The sequence below is a fragment of the Chamaea fasciata genome, unplaced genomic scaffold, assembly GCF_029207755.1.
Source record: "Chamaea fasciata isolate MVZ Bird 193981 ecotype frontalis unplaced genomic scaffold, bChaFas1.0.hap1 SCAF_1, whole genome shotgun sequence".
Classification (NCBI taxonomy): Eukaryota; Metazoa; Chordata; class Aves; order Passeriformes; family Sylviidae; genus Chamaea; species Chamaea fasciata.
This window is the reverse complement of record NW_027094086.1, coordinates 131,974,769-131,992,352: the sequence shown is the minus strand read 5'-3', so window position 1 is coordinate 131,992,352 and position 17,584 is coordinate 131,974,769. Positions and strand designations below refer to the sequence as shown.

At 36.6% G+C, this 17,584-nt stretch overlaps 1 protein-coding gene across 1 annotated transcript; it reads right to left on the bottom strand.

Annotated features, from left to right (window-relative positions):
• Nucleotides 1-519: 519 nt before the first annotated feature.
• On the bottom strand, nucleotides 520-17,488 carry SLC25A40 (solute carrier family 25 member 40). The gene is given in 13 exon segments (XM_066198108.1): nucleotides 520-819; nucleotides 941-1,167; nucleotides 2,752-2,828; nucleotides 4,257-4,342; nucleotides 4,664-4,702; nucleotides 4,704-4,774; nucleotides 8,021-8,194; nucleotides 9,468-9,592; nucleotides 11,318-11,382; nucleotides 13,955-14,061; nucleotides 15,232-15,250; nucleotides 15,252-15,292; nucleotides 17,388-17,488. Coding segments are annotated over 12 exon segments (1,014 nt in total). The 5' UTR covers nucleotides 17,482-17,488; the 3' UTR covers nucleotides 520-819; nucleotides 941-1,051.
• Nucleotides 17,489-17,584: the final 96 nt, after the last annotated feature.

Sequence of the window (17,584 nt, the reverse complement as noted above, 5' to 3'; positions counted from 1 at the left end):
CAGCTCTGATTTAGTAATTCAGGTGCCTGCTGGCAACTGCAGTGCTGCAGCTGTCCCTGCAAGAGTGCAGCACACTGGGGAAGAAGGTGGCTGTGCCTGTGGCAGCAACCTGAACATGCCTCTCCCTTTAGAGGGGCACAGGGCTGAGTCAAGCTGGCAGGGAATCACCTCTCCTTATGCCAGCAACCTTGGCCTTCCAAAACAGGTGCCCCCACACAAAGTGTGCATGGCCTGGCCCTGCCTTGGAGTGTTGTGACAGTGACAACTTGCGCCTCCCAGAAACAGGCAAAGGACTGTTCCTGCAGAGTTCCTGTACAGGCCTTCAATGCATAGGTGTGCTTCAATTTTGTTGAGTATTACCTTAAACAAAAATCCCCTGCTGCCCCTATGAGTGTATGCACCATGCTCTCTCAGCAGCTAGTGAGCATAAGTATTTTTCCAGTTTAACTGAATTTTTCATTTAAAATAAACCCGAGAAGCTTTTATAATATTCACTTTCACAAAATACAGAGCTGCAAATAAGAAACAGGTACAGAATGAAACACATGACAAGCAACAATAATAAATAAGTATTCATTGAATTCACTCTGTCTCAACCTCCTTACTGAGAAATAAATATGTCTTCCAACTGGAAACCTAAAACATCTTTAAACATAATTTTAAAACCCAACTATGTTTAATGTTTAACCCAACTAAAATGTTTAATCATGACTGAAAATTTAACACAGCAGAAGTCATTATTCTTCATTGCAATGTCCAGCCTCAATTTTTTTCTCTTCTTCCTTTCTGTTTTGTTCTTCCTTCGTTTTTTCTCTCCAGCTGCAAGAGAAGTCATCAAATCTTCAGTGATAGTTTAAGGGTGATGTGTGGTTTTTTAGTCTTAATAAAAGGAGTGAATTAATTCTTTGTGAAAGTTAAAAATGAAGCTTTATTTAGTTACCAAATGTAATAGCAGAAATTCACTGGGAATTCTAAAAAACATCTTCACAGATTTAAATTTGGCACAACTTCTGTCATATACTTTGACTTCAAACAAGTGGATGAAGAAGAATTAAGGATGTTGATTCTTTTTTTCATTTAAATGAGAAAAGAAAGACTTTCCATATTCATCCGTGCTGATCATTATGGCACAAGCAGGAGCAACTTTAAACAGCCGTGGAGTAATACCTGCCCAGAAGAGACACAGAAGTATTCACTATTATTTGTTTTCAGATCTAAGTGCTGCAACAAAATATGTTGATCACAATATATCAGTACCATAGTGGTATCAGGTTAGAGCTGGGATTGTACCTGCTCACACACCTCAAAATACTGAATTTACTGGCTGTAGGTGTTAACCAGTGTAATAACCTTTTGCCCTCATCTCTGCCATCTTGTATGGTCTGCCTGCCTCAAGTCCATTGTGTCTCTGCCCCTTCTGACTCCATGCAACTGGCGCATCTGGCCCCACAGGGCTCCTGTGCTCCAGCACACAAGAGGTGGCCTCTACTAAAATGAAGAATCCTGGCCACATGTATAAATGATGGAATTTAAGTGTAAAATGTCTCCCATTACCGTCAAGTGTGATCTTGCCAGTGCAGGTTAGAAAGTGATCCAGTTTAGAGGAAGGGAAATTAGGCTGAATCCCCTTGTCCACACACAGCTAGCCTAGCCCTCTACTTTCACTTGAAATGCAAAGATGTCTGGAGAGAGCCAGCCCAGATGACACACAACCTATGGAGAACTTGTGTGGCTTTGGAACAGCAGCAAGGAGCCAGACAGACTAACCCCAGTCACCTCAGCTACATTTGGCCAACTGAACCCAACTGGTGCCTGCTGATCAGGAGTATCTCTAAACTCTGCTACCCATGTGTCAGGACTTAAGTGTGTTTTAATCTATTTACAGAACTCAGTATCAATAATATTGACACTCTGTGTTGTCTTGGCCTCTGTTAGCATCAGTGCTCTGAAATATGCAAATCCTGTTACCCAGCTATGCCATCACTGTACAGTGAGTAAAGCAGTTTAATCTCTTTCAGCAAACACAGGTCTTCCAAGGCTTAACCAGCTGTGCAGCCATTCACACAAGGGCCCCCAATGAGCCAGTGCAGTGTGCTGAAGTCTGGTAAGTATCCTGGATTTGGAATGTCTCTTGCAGATGGTCATTTTTATATCGACTACAATAGGATTTTATCTCAATATCATTTTAATGTCAGTATCTTGTCATTTTCACCTCAGGCTGCCAGAGTTGTGCAGGAGAGGACCACTGTCTTCCTTTGTCTTCTCTGATCACCAGCATACCTACAGAAGCTTTTCTTGTTGCTGTTGACATCCCTGGCCATAACCTGATCCCTGTCTGCTTTGACCATTTCTCTGTGACAGGTTATTACCTGTCATTGCTTCCACCCTTTGCTGGCTTCCTTATTGTGTCTGAGTTTGTCCAGGAGCTCCTTCTTCCTCCATACAGGCCTGCTGGAGTTTTCACCTGACTTTCTCTTTTCTGGGATACATTGTTCCTGAGCCTGGAGGAGGCGATTCTTCAATATTAACCAGCTTTCTTGGGCCTCTCTTCCCTCCAGGGCTTTATCCCATGGTACTCTACCAAGAAGATCCCAGGAGAGGCCAAAGTCTGCATGTCTGCTGTTTAATATATGCACACTATTGCATAACTGACAGTGTTCACAGAAATGGAAATATATAATTTATGCATGTAAACATTTATAATTAAGAACTCTCTAGTCTGAATTTTTTTAGAGACAGGAAAAGATTTACCAGCAAATAATCCAGTAATCCCATTTCTAGCAACAATTTTCCTCATAACTGCCCAGGTTGATTTATTGTCCCTCTGTGGAACTTAAGACAGTACAAGACAACAGTGAATTAGGCAATCCATACAAAGCCACAGAATAATATTTTTAGAAATCAGAGACAGTCACAAATGTAATTGTTAGGTTTAACTCCTTTTTTTTGTTAATTTTATCCATCTTATTTATACAGTATGTTAAATTTGTGAAGTATGCAAATACACAAGTTGAAACAGCAAGACATGGAAAAGACCTGTAGTAACACCTAGAATAAGATATATGAACAGCTGCTATAGTCTTTACTGGATTGCTGATACAGTTGAAAAAAAAAACCAAAGCAGTTACATAGAATTTTAAAAATATAAATTAATCTGGTTAATATTAATGTCATAAATATATGGCAGACGTGTTTCAAAGTGGTGTTAGGAAGGAATTCTTACATTCATCAGCACAGGAAAAGAATTAAAAACATAACTATTTATATTTAAAACTTTTTAAATACTTGTTCTGCAATCAAAGAATAATACATTTTTTTCAATAATTACTCTAGGGGAAAAAAAAATTACCCGAGAAAATGAAATCTCATGCCTAAAAGTGAGCACTTATTTTCTAAGCAGAAACTATTTGGATACTCATTTTAATGGTGTGTAATCTTAAAGCCATGATATAATATTTATTTAGGTTAATGAAAGTCTTTCACTGGTCCACATCCCAAGCAATGGGAAAAAATGGTATTATACACAACTTCAATTTGTATGAAACAGAGCAGTGCTCGACTGATGACAGCAAAACAGAAACTTCCTCTTTCATCCTTTAAAGATGTTGGGACACATTATTTGGGACATTCATGCCCTCAAAAATAATTTTTTTGAAATCACATGAAAAGAAGGTAAAAAAATACACAACCTGAGCACAATACTTTCTAGTCTAATACTTATCACAAGAATGTTGTTATGTAGGAGCAAGTGGTAGTGAATGTTTTGTTGGAAGACTTTTTTGAATAGATCACTGTTCACCTGAATGTTTGCTATGAAGTTAATTTTTTGCCTATTTAAAAATAACTTACTTCAATCATAGAATAGTTTGGGTTCAAAAGAACCTTTACTGGTCATCTAGTCCAATTGCCTAGTCCTGCAATAAGCAGGGACATCTCAAATTTGCAATTAGTCTGCCTAAATGTAATAGCTTTGGATTCCTCTGATTCAATTTTATACCATCTTAAGCTAAATTGTACTGAACTCACACCTTTTCCCTCTTCCATGCCATTAATGAAATATGGCATTCTCCTAGGTGATAAAAAAAAATCTTATCTAGATACTACAACTTGGGAAGAAAAAATACATGAGTGATAAAATGTTTACATATACTTTAGAAGTGGCAAACACTTAAAATTCCTACCAAAAGCCATACACAAACCTAAAATACTGAGTTTTATTTTTTGAAACACTATAGGGTTTTTTAATTCTTATCAGCAACTTGCTTTTTAAGGTTTCACTATCCCAAAGTTGAGTCTGCCTATGTGTTTTCACATCAAATGGTTGAGTTGTGACAGCTGCAATCTATCAGGAAATCAGTCTTAATGTTAGTGCACAAAAAAAAAATAAAATTTAACCCTAAATTTTTAAATTAAAATGCATACACAATTTAAAACTAGATTTGATATTCCAAGCACATGATATTTTTAGGTCTTGTATGTCAGAACACTGTAGTTTATTCGGATTTATTTGGTCAGGTTGAAAGCCACACCACATGTGTTTAAAGTACAAGTACCCCCAAATATACAACATTTCTGAGAGAACCATCTAAAATCATACCTCTTTTAAATAGCTGATTAGTGATAATAATAAAGAATAGTACTAGAAATGAAATTATATACTTACAGAGCCAGATGCTGCTCCTGAAGTAAAAGAAACAAAAAAATGTAGGTTCATTTGCACCAACTTCCTTGCACATTATCTTCTTGAAACGTTCATAATTATACCAATACATTGCTATGATTACAAAAAAATAAACTTGCATTACAACAGATTTGTATGTCAAATACAAAAATTCTTATATCAAATCCAGATGTTAAGAATTCTACTGTGGCAAAAGAAGCAAACAGAAACAAGAGCTGAAAGCATAATAAGTGTCCTATGTGATAACCCATGGACAGATTGCTCCATTGCTCCTTGTTCTCCATATCCCAAATTACTTCATATGATACAAATTAGCCTAATCATTTTGTCATTCCCTTAGGTGACCCCTACCTTCATACAATCTAACCCAAGCATTATAAAACTCATATTCAATTTAACATAAATCATAACATAAATGTAATTACTCGCTATGTTTTCAGGCATATTTCATGTTTCCTAGACCTCACTAATTCTATAAAAACACATTTCATACAAAATGAAATGTTGCGCAGGACTGCCACATACTTTTTTGAGGCATAGTATAAAATTTAATTCTGAGAGAACCGAAAAATATGATTTTGCTCCCTGGAATTACTAATAGGGGAATGCCTCTGTGGGGATTGTCAAGGAAAGTCAACAAACAACTTTTAGGAATAAAATAAATGTTTCTGTGACCATCTGCTGAACTAAACTGCACTTTTTCTGGTTTCTAACTAAAACTTCAAACTATATACTACTGGGCTGAATTAGAGAGTAATTCCTCATGGCATTTGGTTGACTAAATACTTCAAATGATAGCTCCATATCCTGAAAGATAACTATGCCTCATTCAGCGCCGAGTTATAGAGATTGTGCCAGCAGAAAAATTTCACAGCATTTTCTTGCCATGAAGACTACCAGCACATGTGCCTAGCCTCCAACATTTTGCAAAAGTAAAAGTAGGCAGTATCTCAGAAGAGATTTTGAGGAGAGCCTACTATTAAAATGTATAAACCCCTAATTTAATATAAATTATCTAAATCCAAAATTTTCTTTAGCACCTAGAGGACTCATTTCCCTGAATACCATTCACAAATATATTGTCTGTGACACTGCTCAAAGAAGGACTCAAATATTATTACTAAACCAGTTTTTATGTTTATAAACATTCATAACTTTTGTTCAGTCTAGGGAGCATCCCAAGGAACATACTTGGAACACATAATAAACTGGGCTAAGAACAGAGTGGAATTCTAATTATCCTGTGCTTCTTGAGTCATGCTGTTCTGTTTGTTTTCAATAGGACCTACTTTCTCAACTCAGTGTTACACTGATTATAACTCTTGAGATTGCTGACTTGAACTCCCTGCAGCAAAGGTGCAAACTGAGAACACCTGAGACTCAGATGCTGTTGGGGCATCGTGCAAACTGAGGAGCTCAGACTGAAGGTACAAAGGGAGCACATCATAGCAAATAGAGAGCAGTTACAAGGAAAAAAAATTATCAGGAAACACAGTCAGAGACGGCATTAAGCTGTATTAAACACCCTTAGCTTTATACAAGCAGAATTTTATGGCTTTTGTTTGTTGGGGTTTTTTTAATATACATTTTCCTTTACTCATGCTTCTACTTGCCTGCCCACTATTGGTTGAGTAGTTCTCAACATGCAGCTACTGCCTTATAGGTTAACTTGTGCCTCTACCATCATGGCCACAAAGAACTTTCCACTGGTTCTCCAGGGAATGCCAGAGCAGTGTGGAAACTGACTAAAAATCAACAAGCCTGGTTTGGATCAGTGGAAGAACAGCAGGTGTGGACACAAGAATCTGAAAAGGGCTGAGAAGAATGAACATCACCTTAGTGCCCTCTTCCTTATGCACTCCCTCACAGTGCTCTGATCTTCCCACTCTGTTAAAAGCAGCAGGGGGAAGGAAGCTCACTAGCTCCAGCCACACTGCTACAGAAAAAAAAATCAATAAAAGAACAAGAGTTTCTTCTTGAAGTTAGACAGCAGGAATCAGATGAAGAATTTGAGAGTTCCCTTGCAAACCTTAGAGAACAGCCTAAGAGAAAAAAAATAAGAAAATTAAAAATAAATATTGAACAGGAAACACTTCAGAGAAAAGATTCAGATGAATTCTGGCAGTTGTCTTTAGCCTTAGTGAAACCATGTTTTCATAGTTTCAGAATCCTTCCCTATCACAGAAGACTACATTAAGTCCCATCAAGGAACTGGATCTTTAAGCAGGAAATACATTCCAATCAAAATTTTCAAACACCATCCAGTAGCTAAGTAAAAGAGAACAGAGCATTATAAATTCTGAAAAGAAGGCAGCTGAAATGACTTGATTCAGTTAACTCACCTAACTACCAACTGCAATTTTAAAGTAAATATCCTCATCATACCCCTTATGTCTCAGTTTGGTTCACAGCCCAGCCAATTTCAAATTTACTCTGGGTACACATATCCTGTAACAGCCCAAACCAACGACTGGCTCACTAGATTGTTTGGAAACACAGAATTAAATTTGATATCAGATCATCTTAAGAATGAAATAGGAAAACAGAGATAGCAGGTCAAATACTTCAAAGGTTCTCTGACTCCAAAACCAACTTTGAATAAGAATCTTTCTAAAAATAGGTTTGAAGAATTTTTCTGGGCCAGCATAAAGTGTTTATAGATGTTATTCCTGGTACTACCCCAATGACAGAAACTGCTTCAACAATATTTGATGTCTGATGATCCAAAACTGCTCTGACAAAAACAGGCCTTAAAAAGACAGAGGCTTTCTGGTCGTTTAGCAGTCTCCACTGTAACATCTGTCCCAGTTATCTCAAGTAATAGCCCTAGGACTAGTTATGCTTTGAATCAGATTTTTCTTCTTCTAGGCTTTCAGCTTTGGAGTCTTGCTAAAGAGTTTTTTGAAGCAGTTATACAAACAAATTTAATTTGATTAAAAAAAACAATCTTGAAGACACTACTGTGTCACTCTCTGCACAGGTTTCCAAAATTATGTAACAGAACCCTTAGATACAGCATGTTTATTAGAGAATAGCCACTATTTCTATCACAGAGAAAATTTCCAACTGAAACTCTTCAAAAGCAGTCCGTGTGTAGGCTAAAGATGAGAAGAAAGAGTCTAAGTACAGAGAAAGGGAATGTAACAATGAATCCTATCTGGTATCCACAAACAAAATGAGGGGAAAAAAATCACATCTTCTGAGAATTTATAAATAAAATGCTCAAAAGAGAAAAAGTAAATCTCAGTCATTCCTAAAGCCAACCATTACAACTACCTAAAAGCACAGAAAAATAATATAAAAACATAAACAAAAACCTGCATGGAAAATAAACCTTACCTGAGAAAGGTACATCTCTCAGAATAGTAGAAGTCCAGCCTGCCCACAGGGAGACCCACCCATCTACAGCCACTTTGGTGCTGATACACAGGTACAGCTGCTTGTAGGACAACCTGCAATACTGCATTTGAGTTTTGATCAGCTCCAGGGGACTCACCACAGTGACAGAACCAACTGCAAAGGAAACATGGCTTTTTTAGAAAAATCAACATTTAATAGTACAATTTCCTGAACATTCAAGTCATGTCTCACCTTACTTTATATTTGATTCTTTTCAACTCTCCCATTTTCCTTGAACTAATTCCCAAAATAAGTTTCCTTTCCAGATAAGAAAAGCATGCCTATTCACAGTACCTACATTTTCAGTTCAGGGTTTTTTTTTCAATGCTAGCATGTTGTAATCAATGTAACATATTGAGAATCCTTATTTTAACACATAAATAGGCTCAAAATTAAAATCTTCATTTTAACACATAAATAGGCTGAAAATTTCGAGTACTTACACTCAATTATTTTCATTAGTTGCCATTTTAAATTGTAACGTGAAGAAAGCGACCTTGATGTTTAAGGCTTTTTTTTTTGTGTTAAGGACAGAATTTTGGTTACAGATTTAAGATTTTATTGATTTCTAAGCATCTTTGCCACTTATTTTAAACCATCAGGAACGATTAGCAGGCAATCTGTAGCTGATAAAGTAACTCTTGCATCTTGCACGACAGTCAGTGAGTCTTCATTCGGTAACAAGCTACCACCACACATCTAACAGACATTAAAAATTTTACTAGATCCAAGAATTTTTCTTCTGTTGCTGGAATAAGGTTTTACACATGAATTTAAAATCTGGAACAGCCTAGTAAGAATAATGTGCTACACCACCACAAAATAGCAATTCTATTTCCACTGGTCTGCCAGTGCACCCATGGTTGTCACAGGTAGAACATGGAACTGCATCATCAGACCCTTCTAAAAAAGCCCTAAAATATATTAGCTGACTTAATTCTACAAAAATAGATGAGGAAAAGGATAAACAAAAGTAAGAAAATATACAAATTCCATCCACATCATACAGCAGTAAAACCAGTACAAGTCCAATTTTCATCTTTGTTGTAATTACCTATGTACCTTCTATTATAGCAAATAATGATGTTTATTATTAGACTGATAGCAGAACTGACTTAAATTAAACTCTCCTTGGTAGAAATCTATAAATATAAAATTTTGAACAAATTACAAATGTAGGTAAAGTGTTTCAGCAAAACCAAATCTCTTTATTCCAGGTTAGAGGGTTTTGTTGCCCAAGAAATACTGGGTAATGACAGTATTCCTTCCTATCCCTCATTTAAGCCCACAGCCTACTGACTTTAAATAAAAGTCAACAAAACAAATCCAAGAAAACAGCATGCAGGTATTATGTTCCAGTTTTCTCTTTAAACAGAAGACAACTTACATCTGCTTAAGGAACCTGCAATAACTGGAATGTGCTCATCATGCTTTCCTGGTCTATTTTTCAAAGGGTCACACAGTTGGTCATAGCAAGTAAAACAGATTGCTGTGGTAGGAATTGCCATTATTTTAAAATATAAGAGAGAAAATTTAAATTAATACAAAGAAAGCAGGAAAATAAAGTCAACTGTCTTGATATTTTATTTATTTTTAAAAAAAGTTAAATCTCCAGCTATGTGTAATGGATTAATTAAAAAAACAAAACAAAACAAAACATAAATCCCACAGCTTTGATTCACTACTTCTAGTTCAGAGTTTCAAACCCACACATTTCCCAGGATTTCATCTCATTAGGGAAAACCATTAGTAAAATGATGGTATATTATCTCAGTCAAAATCTATTCCATACCAGAACTCTTTTGATAAAGAATGGGAAGTGAAAGATCTGAAAATGAAAAACCCAAACAAAATATTACAGAAGTACTACTAACCTTATCTTTTATTTATGTAACAATTGGATATTATGCTCTTGATCAACCGCCATGATACTCACTACTTGAGAGACAATGTAGCATGCATAAATGTCAGCTTTTTCCATACCAGCAGAGTACAGACTATAGTAACAACAGGTAGAGTCAATAATCATTCAGTGTAGGGGTAAAGCATCACAATTTTCTATAAAATGGCAATTACACTTCTGTGTTATGTCTGTGCCAATACAGCATGTATCACCATTACCAGGAAACACCAAGGACCATCATGCTTGGAAAACCAACTTGCTTAGTTTAGATCTTCTCTTCTACTTGTGTGACTTTTTCCAGTAAAGAAGTTAGTTCACTGCTGGAGATCAGAATACATGCTTTGTAAAAAACTGTATTGACTGGAACAGTTCAGTCAGGTCCTCAGGTTGATATTTTGAAATTGCCACATACTGGAGGGTAAACAAGGCTCCACCATGCTCTGCTTTTTTTGTGCCTATACACTGAGCACTGTCTGCAAATCAAAAGCGTACCAATGCTTCCCACTAGGCACTTCCCACTTTGCACCTTGCAAGATACAAGTTATATTCAAAAACTTTCTTAGTTTATGAAGGAGAACATAATTACAGAGGTCTAATTTCTATCTGAACCAGGTTAATATGAATAAAAAGATAAAACAGTTTGGGGCTGTAAACCTAAAGAGAAGACTAAGAGGAGATCTGATTGCACTGTTTAAATATGTAAATTGCTCCTGTAGAGAGAAAATGAATTATCTGTTTATCCAGACAGAATAAAACCCCAAAGTTCTTTGAAATAAAGAAGATTATTACAAAAATTGAGCGAGCGTAATGAGGTGGAACACCAGAATGTCTGGAAATAGCTGTGCTCCTGAAAGCAAGTCATTAAGTAACAAGATACAACAAGAAGAATGTGTGGAAGACAGGCTCTCTGCAGTGACCAGGTCTGATCCTGTGGTTCGATGATTCTGTCAAAGGAAAGGTTATAGTAAAACAACAACAACAACAAACCCCCCCCCCCCCAAAAAAAAAACAAAACAAAAAACCAAAAACAAACAAACAAACAAAAAACCCAAAAAACCAAAACAAAACCAAAACAAAACAAAACAAAACAAAAAAAAGGCAGAATGAGAAGTTTATTGATCCTGCTTCACTACTGAGAATGTATCAGGAAATTCTAAAATCTGGCAAAAATTATACTATCCATAGACATTTCCGAGTGAACTGATTAGTCTGTAACTTCAGAATTGACCACATTTTTAAAATAACTTAGAAATAAGCAGAATAATTTCAAAATAATTAAGTAATTTTTTAACAATAATTTACCGCATGTTACCAAAAAAACCCATAAAACTTACAGTGTTGGGGGAAACCCACTCCACAGCTTAATTCCCTCTATTCGAATAATTTTCACAAATGCATCCTAAAAATATAACGAGGCAAAGAGCAATAATTAGCTACAAAGTTTTGTAGTTAGTAACATATTTTAGTTGGCAGAACACAAAATTAATGTCTTTAGAAGTGTGCTTCTAAAATGGCTTATCATTGTAAGATCCCAATTTTGTAACTGCTTACACAAGCTATCACACTTAATCATGCAAACAGTTCCACTGAGCTGAACAGAATAATTTATATGACTGAAATTAAAAATTTCCTTCCATCTTTAAAAAGCCAAAGTACTAAGTGTTTCTCAGTGTCTGACAGCCTTGTGAATAACTATTTTCAGACTAATATGGCATTGCAGTTACTTGTGGAAACTTCCCCCAAAAATCCACTAAAATATTTTTTTCAATATGTAGCAGAGTTTCTAGGCATGAAACAGCAACTAATTTTCAAAGATTCTTTAATACTAGCTTCCTCTGACAACATGAGCCCATACATGCAATGTATATACACTATACCATATACAAGCTTGTGATGATTATTACAGCTATCCTGTATATTCCCAGGAGACTGACAGCAGAGCAACACTAACCCTTGAAGATCATTCAACTGAAATCACAAGCAAAACACAAATTTTGTAATGTCAGGATACCTCATTTTCTTAAAACATCTGGGGAAAGAGGTTGAGATTCAGTGGATTAGAATATGCCTAAAACCATTAGAATATGCCTAAGGACATTATCACAGGGCCTCAAAAGATAGAGTCTGGCAGACCACAGAAAGGACTCAGAGGAAGAAAAAAGCAAATAGCTTTAGAGGAGACACAGCCTTGATGGACTAATCCTGTGAGGTAAAAAGCTGAATGAGAAAAACAAAGAAATGGTTTATTACAACAAACTTGACCAGCTTTGAAAGGAAGCCAAGAATCCCTAACATGGTTTAACAAAAAAGACACTTTTATACTAGCTAGTTAATATGTTTATAATCCAGCTTCAACAAATTTACAAAACAGGAAGGTATAGATAAAAGATAGGACTCATTTTTTTTTTTTTTAAAGAAGATAGAGTTATATGATACTAGTTTTTCTTTAAGAATCACCTTCTTAAGGTTATGGCAAAACCAGGCATACATTCATGTCAAACAGAAAACTAAGTCACTTTCTAAAATTACATAGTAGAGCTAATTGAAAAAATCACACCTGTAAAGTTATCAATTAAAAAAAAAAAAAACCAAAAACTGTAAAACTGCTGAAGACACCTTTTGCATTAACATCCTGTCTTGGTTTAGGAAGACAGGTATCTGCTAGGTAAAATTACAATCAGAGGTTCTTTGGCAAAGATTTGGGAAATAGGAATAGCAGTTCTTTACTAGTATGTAATACAAAGCAAACAAACACAAAAAAAAAACTCCCCCTCCACCAAACAACTACAGCATTAATGACAAACGACAACAGTACCAAGAACCTTGAGGGCTTTGTTTCACAAAACCCAGGGCAGTTTGGTTTCGGTGTCCCTGCAGGATCCTCAGAGCACCAAGCTGGAACAGTGGAAAAGTCCCGGGCTGGTAGCTGGGATGGCAGGGTGTCTCGGCAGGCAGGGGCAGGATGTCCCGGCAGCGCAGGGGGTGCAGGGTCATGCTGCAGCAAGAGGAGCAGCGCCGAAGAAGCTCGAAGGCGAGGCAGAAAAGCGGCTCAGCCTCCGCAAGTGGCAGAGAAAAAACTTAGGATTCAGGTCGACCTGGTGATAGTAGATTTCTCAGGACTGGATCTTTTTGGCTACAGTGAAACTCTTCTAGCCAGCAACAGCCGTTTTCCGCTCGGCGTGCTTTGCGGCGGCTGAGCTCCTCCAGGAGCGGCAGACACGCGTCTCCCCGAACGCCAGAAGCAGAAAAGCACGCAGCTGCTTCAAGCTTTGTCTTTTACTTGCTTTATTTTTCCCTTCTACTTTTTGTCCACTTTTTTGTTTTAGTTAAGTACTCTCAAGTATCTAACACTTGATCTCCTTGGTAACTTGTGGGGAAAAAATTCTTTAGAGAAAGAAGGAACAAACCTAACCTCCAACCCATCCCATTCTCAATATTTTAATTCTGAAAAATCCTTGATCACAGGTTTAATTTCATGGCAGAGTCAAAAGAAATTTTGACTAATGAACCATCATGACAGTATCTGCCAGCAAGTCTGTTTCAAGTGTCCGAGAAAATGCTAGTCCTACAAGTCTCAATGGATAGAGGACCTGACACATTAAGTTAACTTTAAACATTGTCTGCACCATTAGTTCAGCTCAGGACTATATTGGGAGATGTGTGGGCACAAGGGCTGTAAGCAGGTAAGAGAAAATTATTACCTGCAATCAGCAACTGCTACCAATATGCGGGGAAGTGGGGAAAATAAAATCATAAAGCCAGAAACCTGTGAGGAGAGCTGAGCAGCTGCTTCCTTGTTCATCTTAAGGAAGGAATATGTATTTTATTGCAGACAGTAGAAGGTACAATCAATCAGCAGTGTAAACCCTCTCCAATGATAAGAGATTTCAGCAGAACCTGCAAAAACCTGAAAACTTTACAGTATGCTACTTAAAAATACACAGTTTTATACACACGTAAAATGTTCTTACCAATGTCCCTTTGAAATGCCCAGGTTTTTTATACCAGGCATTGCTGTCTCCGTTTTCACAAACACATACATGATCTGTGAGGCCATTGGAGTATACAAAACACTTCCCTAATAAAATGGTGGATAAGAATATAGTTAATGCTTGTAAGATTGTTTTACACAGCAGCAATTTCAAATTGGATATAATGGCAGCACACAGGGATATAATGGTTAGACACAGAGGGGCAAAATAATTTTGGTAAGTGAGTAATGACAAATTAGGTTAAAGGAAAGAGGGTACAAATGTACTACTCAGACTGGCCAACTAAATGGAACTGCCTTCATGTGGCTCTAAGAGACATGTTTAGGTTACACTGCCATCTGCTGAAAGGTGAAACTAACACAAGACCTGTAAATCACTATTGTATGTAACTGTGAACATCTTTCAGATTTTAAAATCTTTTATTAAGTAGCCTCAGCATCCACTTCAAGCAGAGGTAATAATCTTATCTGTCTTATTATTATTATTTCTTATCTTGGTCTGTATTAATACTAAATCATCCCCTCCATTTGTTTTTAATTTCTTCTACATCACGTACTTTCAACCTGTTTGATATAATATTACTGCCACTAAAAAAACATACTTTAAGCTTCACATTTGCACATTTCTGAGGGACTAAGAACTTACTCAAAATCAGGACAGAAGGCACAAGTATTTTCCTATTTTCATTTACAAGTGCGACTGTAAATACTCACCTCCACATTCAACATGCAAAACCAGTCATCTTCTTTCCTTTTAAATCCCATTTACTAAGTACAAGTAAATAGCAGGAACCATTACCACATCTTTGAGAGCACAATATCTTCATCTATTTAGAACCCAAGTGGCCAGTGACTTAAGACTTCTCCATTTCAAAAACCTCTGGATTCTGGAGGAGATGAACTTTGATATAACATCCTGATCACATAAGCCCTCTGATGAAACATTTATTAATTTAGTAACAGCTTTTTATTGTTTGACTCAACTCAGTATTAGTTGTACCTTCTACCATAATGAGAATATTAAGACAGGAAAAAAAAAAAAAAAGCCTGTTTAAAATGGTATGGAGGTATGGGATTTTTTTCTACTGTGTCTCTTTAGTATATACTGGTGTGTTGCTTTTCATCCCCCCCCAGTTATACTGGAGAAACAAATTCAAACATTCTGCACCTGAGCACAGCATTACGACAACTATCAGCTAAATAGAAGAGCAAAAAGCAAACTGTGTCCCCCATTACACTACACACTTGCTTGTTTACCTTTATGGAATGGATTGCTTTTGGGCTTGCAGTCGGGTTTTGAGAACATCAAGAGGAGTTACTAAAATGAAACAGAAGTCATTTAGAAACGGCCTGGATGCCCTGAAAATGTAGAAGTTTACAGATATCTTATCATGAACTTCTACAACCCTTTTTTTTGTTTCCAGAGGGGAGAAAAAAAACCTAACAGTTTTTACAATGTTATCAGGCAGAGAGAAAGGTTCTTAGCAGACAATGTTATTAAAGACAAAAAGAGAACCACACACCCTGTGTGGTTTGCAAGACATCAAGTCTTTTCTAATTTACTGACAGTTGCATAGGCAAGAAATATTAGAGATACACAAAGCTCATTCAAAAACCACTGTGCTATGTTGTTGGAAATTGCTACAACTTGTTATATAATGTTCTGCTGCCAACCTTTTATCAGTAGCATACCACAAGGCATACAAAATCAAATTTTGGCCTCTGGCATATAAAATAACACAGCATTCTTCATGTGTTTGTTCTTTTTCAATAAACTGATCATAATGCAACTTTCAAAAAAAAAGTTAAATTCATTATGTATTTTTCTTTTTTGCTGCATGTAGAAAATATGTAAAACGTTGGGGTTCTTGAAAAGCAAGTGAAGGTTTAGTGAACATTTCATTGCTTCCACTGCAGCCCTTACAACTAACACAGGCTGAGACATCCTGAACATTGCAGTGACAGGGCAGCTGGACCACCTTCCTCTGATTATACTGGCTGAGGGCTTGATTCACTTGCCTGCATATAAGCAGTCGGGCCAATCTGAGTCTCTAAGGTATCTAAAATATCTACAGAGTTGACAGAAATGACACAAGAACTACAACCTTACTCACCAAGTGTCAGCTAAAGTCAAACACTCTATCCATGTCTCACTGAAGACACTCCTAAGCTCAGGCAATGCAGTCACAACTTAGCTCTCTGCTGCTGCCTCTCAGTTGACTAACAGGTGGTTGAATACTTGGCTCACACTTCAGTCTCTCAATGTAGGGATCAAAATGGGACTCCTAGAGTTCAACTAAATTGCTTAAAATTTGCCATCTTGTAGCAGTTCAGCCACTCACGCTATTCTAGCTCATCTCAGGCTGGCACTTCAGACAGAAACCAGTCTCTTCCTATACCTCTCTTGAGCACCATCATCTTACCCTGTACTAGAGTTGTGGGTATGTGCACACAATTTAAATCCATCTTTGGAATTCCACAGTTTTGATATACAGGACACATAGTGAAACAGAACAAAAAGACTATGAATTTGACACGTTCCTGGTAAGATCCTATTTTGTAAACATTTCGAGATTTTGTGGGGGGAAATCGTGCTTAGAAAATTGCCCTGCAGGTTAATCGACATTAAAAACAAAGTCACAACTAAAGGCTATCTTAAAATAAAAAGCAACAGAAGCACAAAGTATGACCTAATGAGCTTGTAAATTCCAAGAGACATGAAGTGCTGAATGTAACCAACCAATGCCTCCTTAGCTGTGCATGGGGAAGGAGGTCCTGAGTGACGTGACTGAATGTGAAGCAGAAGATTAATTCCATCTACTATCCATAAGTTTAACAGAGTAACAAAAATGTATCCTTAAAAGCAGTGTTTAGGGGACAAACAAACAAACAAACAAACAAACACAACAACAAAAACCAAACCCCCCCAAACCCAAACCCAAACCAAATCCAACAATAAAAGTATTTGACAGGGAAAGACATCAGAGAACAAATGTTATTACTACGCCTCACTGGGACCAGCCTTGTAGGATTTGTGTGTTATACTATAAAGCAGACTTTTATCTAAAATATTTTTGAAGCAGTAGGAAATATGGAAATTAATTTTTAATAATGATTTTGCTTCTTCCCAGCAGAAAGCAATGAATAACTACACCAAAAGGAATAAAAAAAGAAACAAAAATTCAAAGTCAGTAAGTATTATTCTTATGTTTAGAAATAGAGATTATCAGGGACACAAAAGATTTCAATTAACCAATCTTTTAAAAAGACAACAAAAAAGAGAAAACTATCAAAAAATAGCTTTGTTGAACATATTAGTGGAAACATACATAAGCAGACATCATGCTGAGTCAAACTGAAGAGTAACCACTTTGTAAGATTCTCTATGTGGCCAGCTTCATAGTTTGCCTTACCAAATAATGATGTAATTATAGCTCCACAACAAGAAGCTATTGCTTGCTGAACAATGGTTAGTTTTTGTATATTGATATTACTACTTTCAGACATGGCTTTATCCCGGTGAAGAAAAACCTGTTGAGGAACAGAAAAACATATTGTAAGACTACGCTCAAAATTTGCAGAAAAAAGTCAAGGGATAAATATTTTCAAG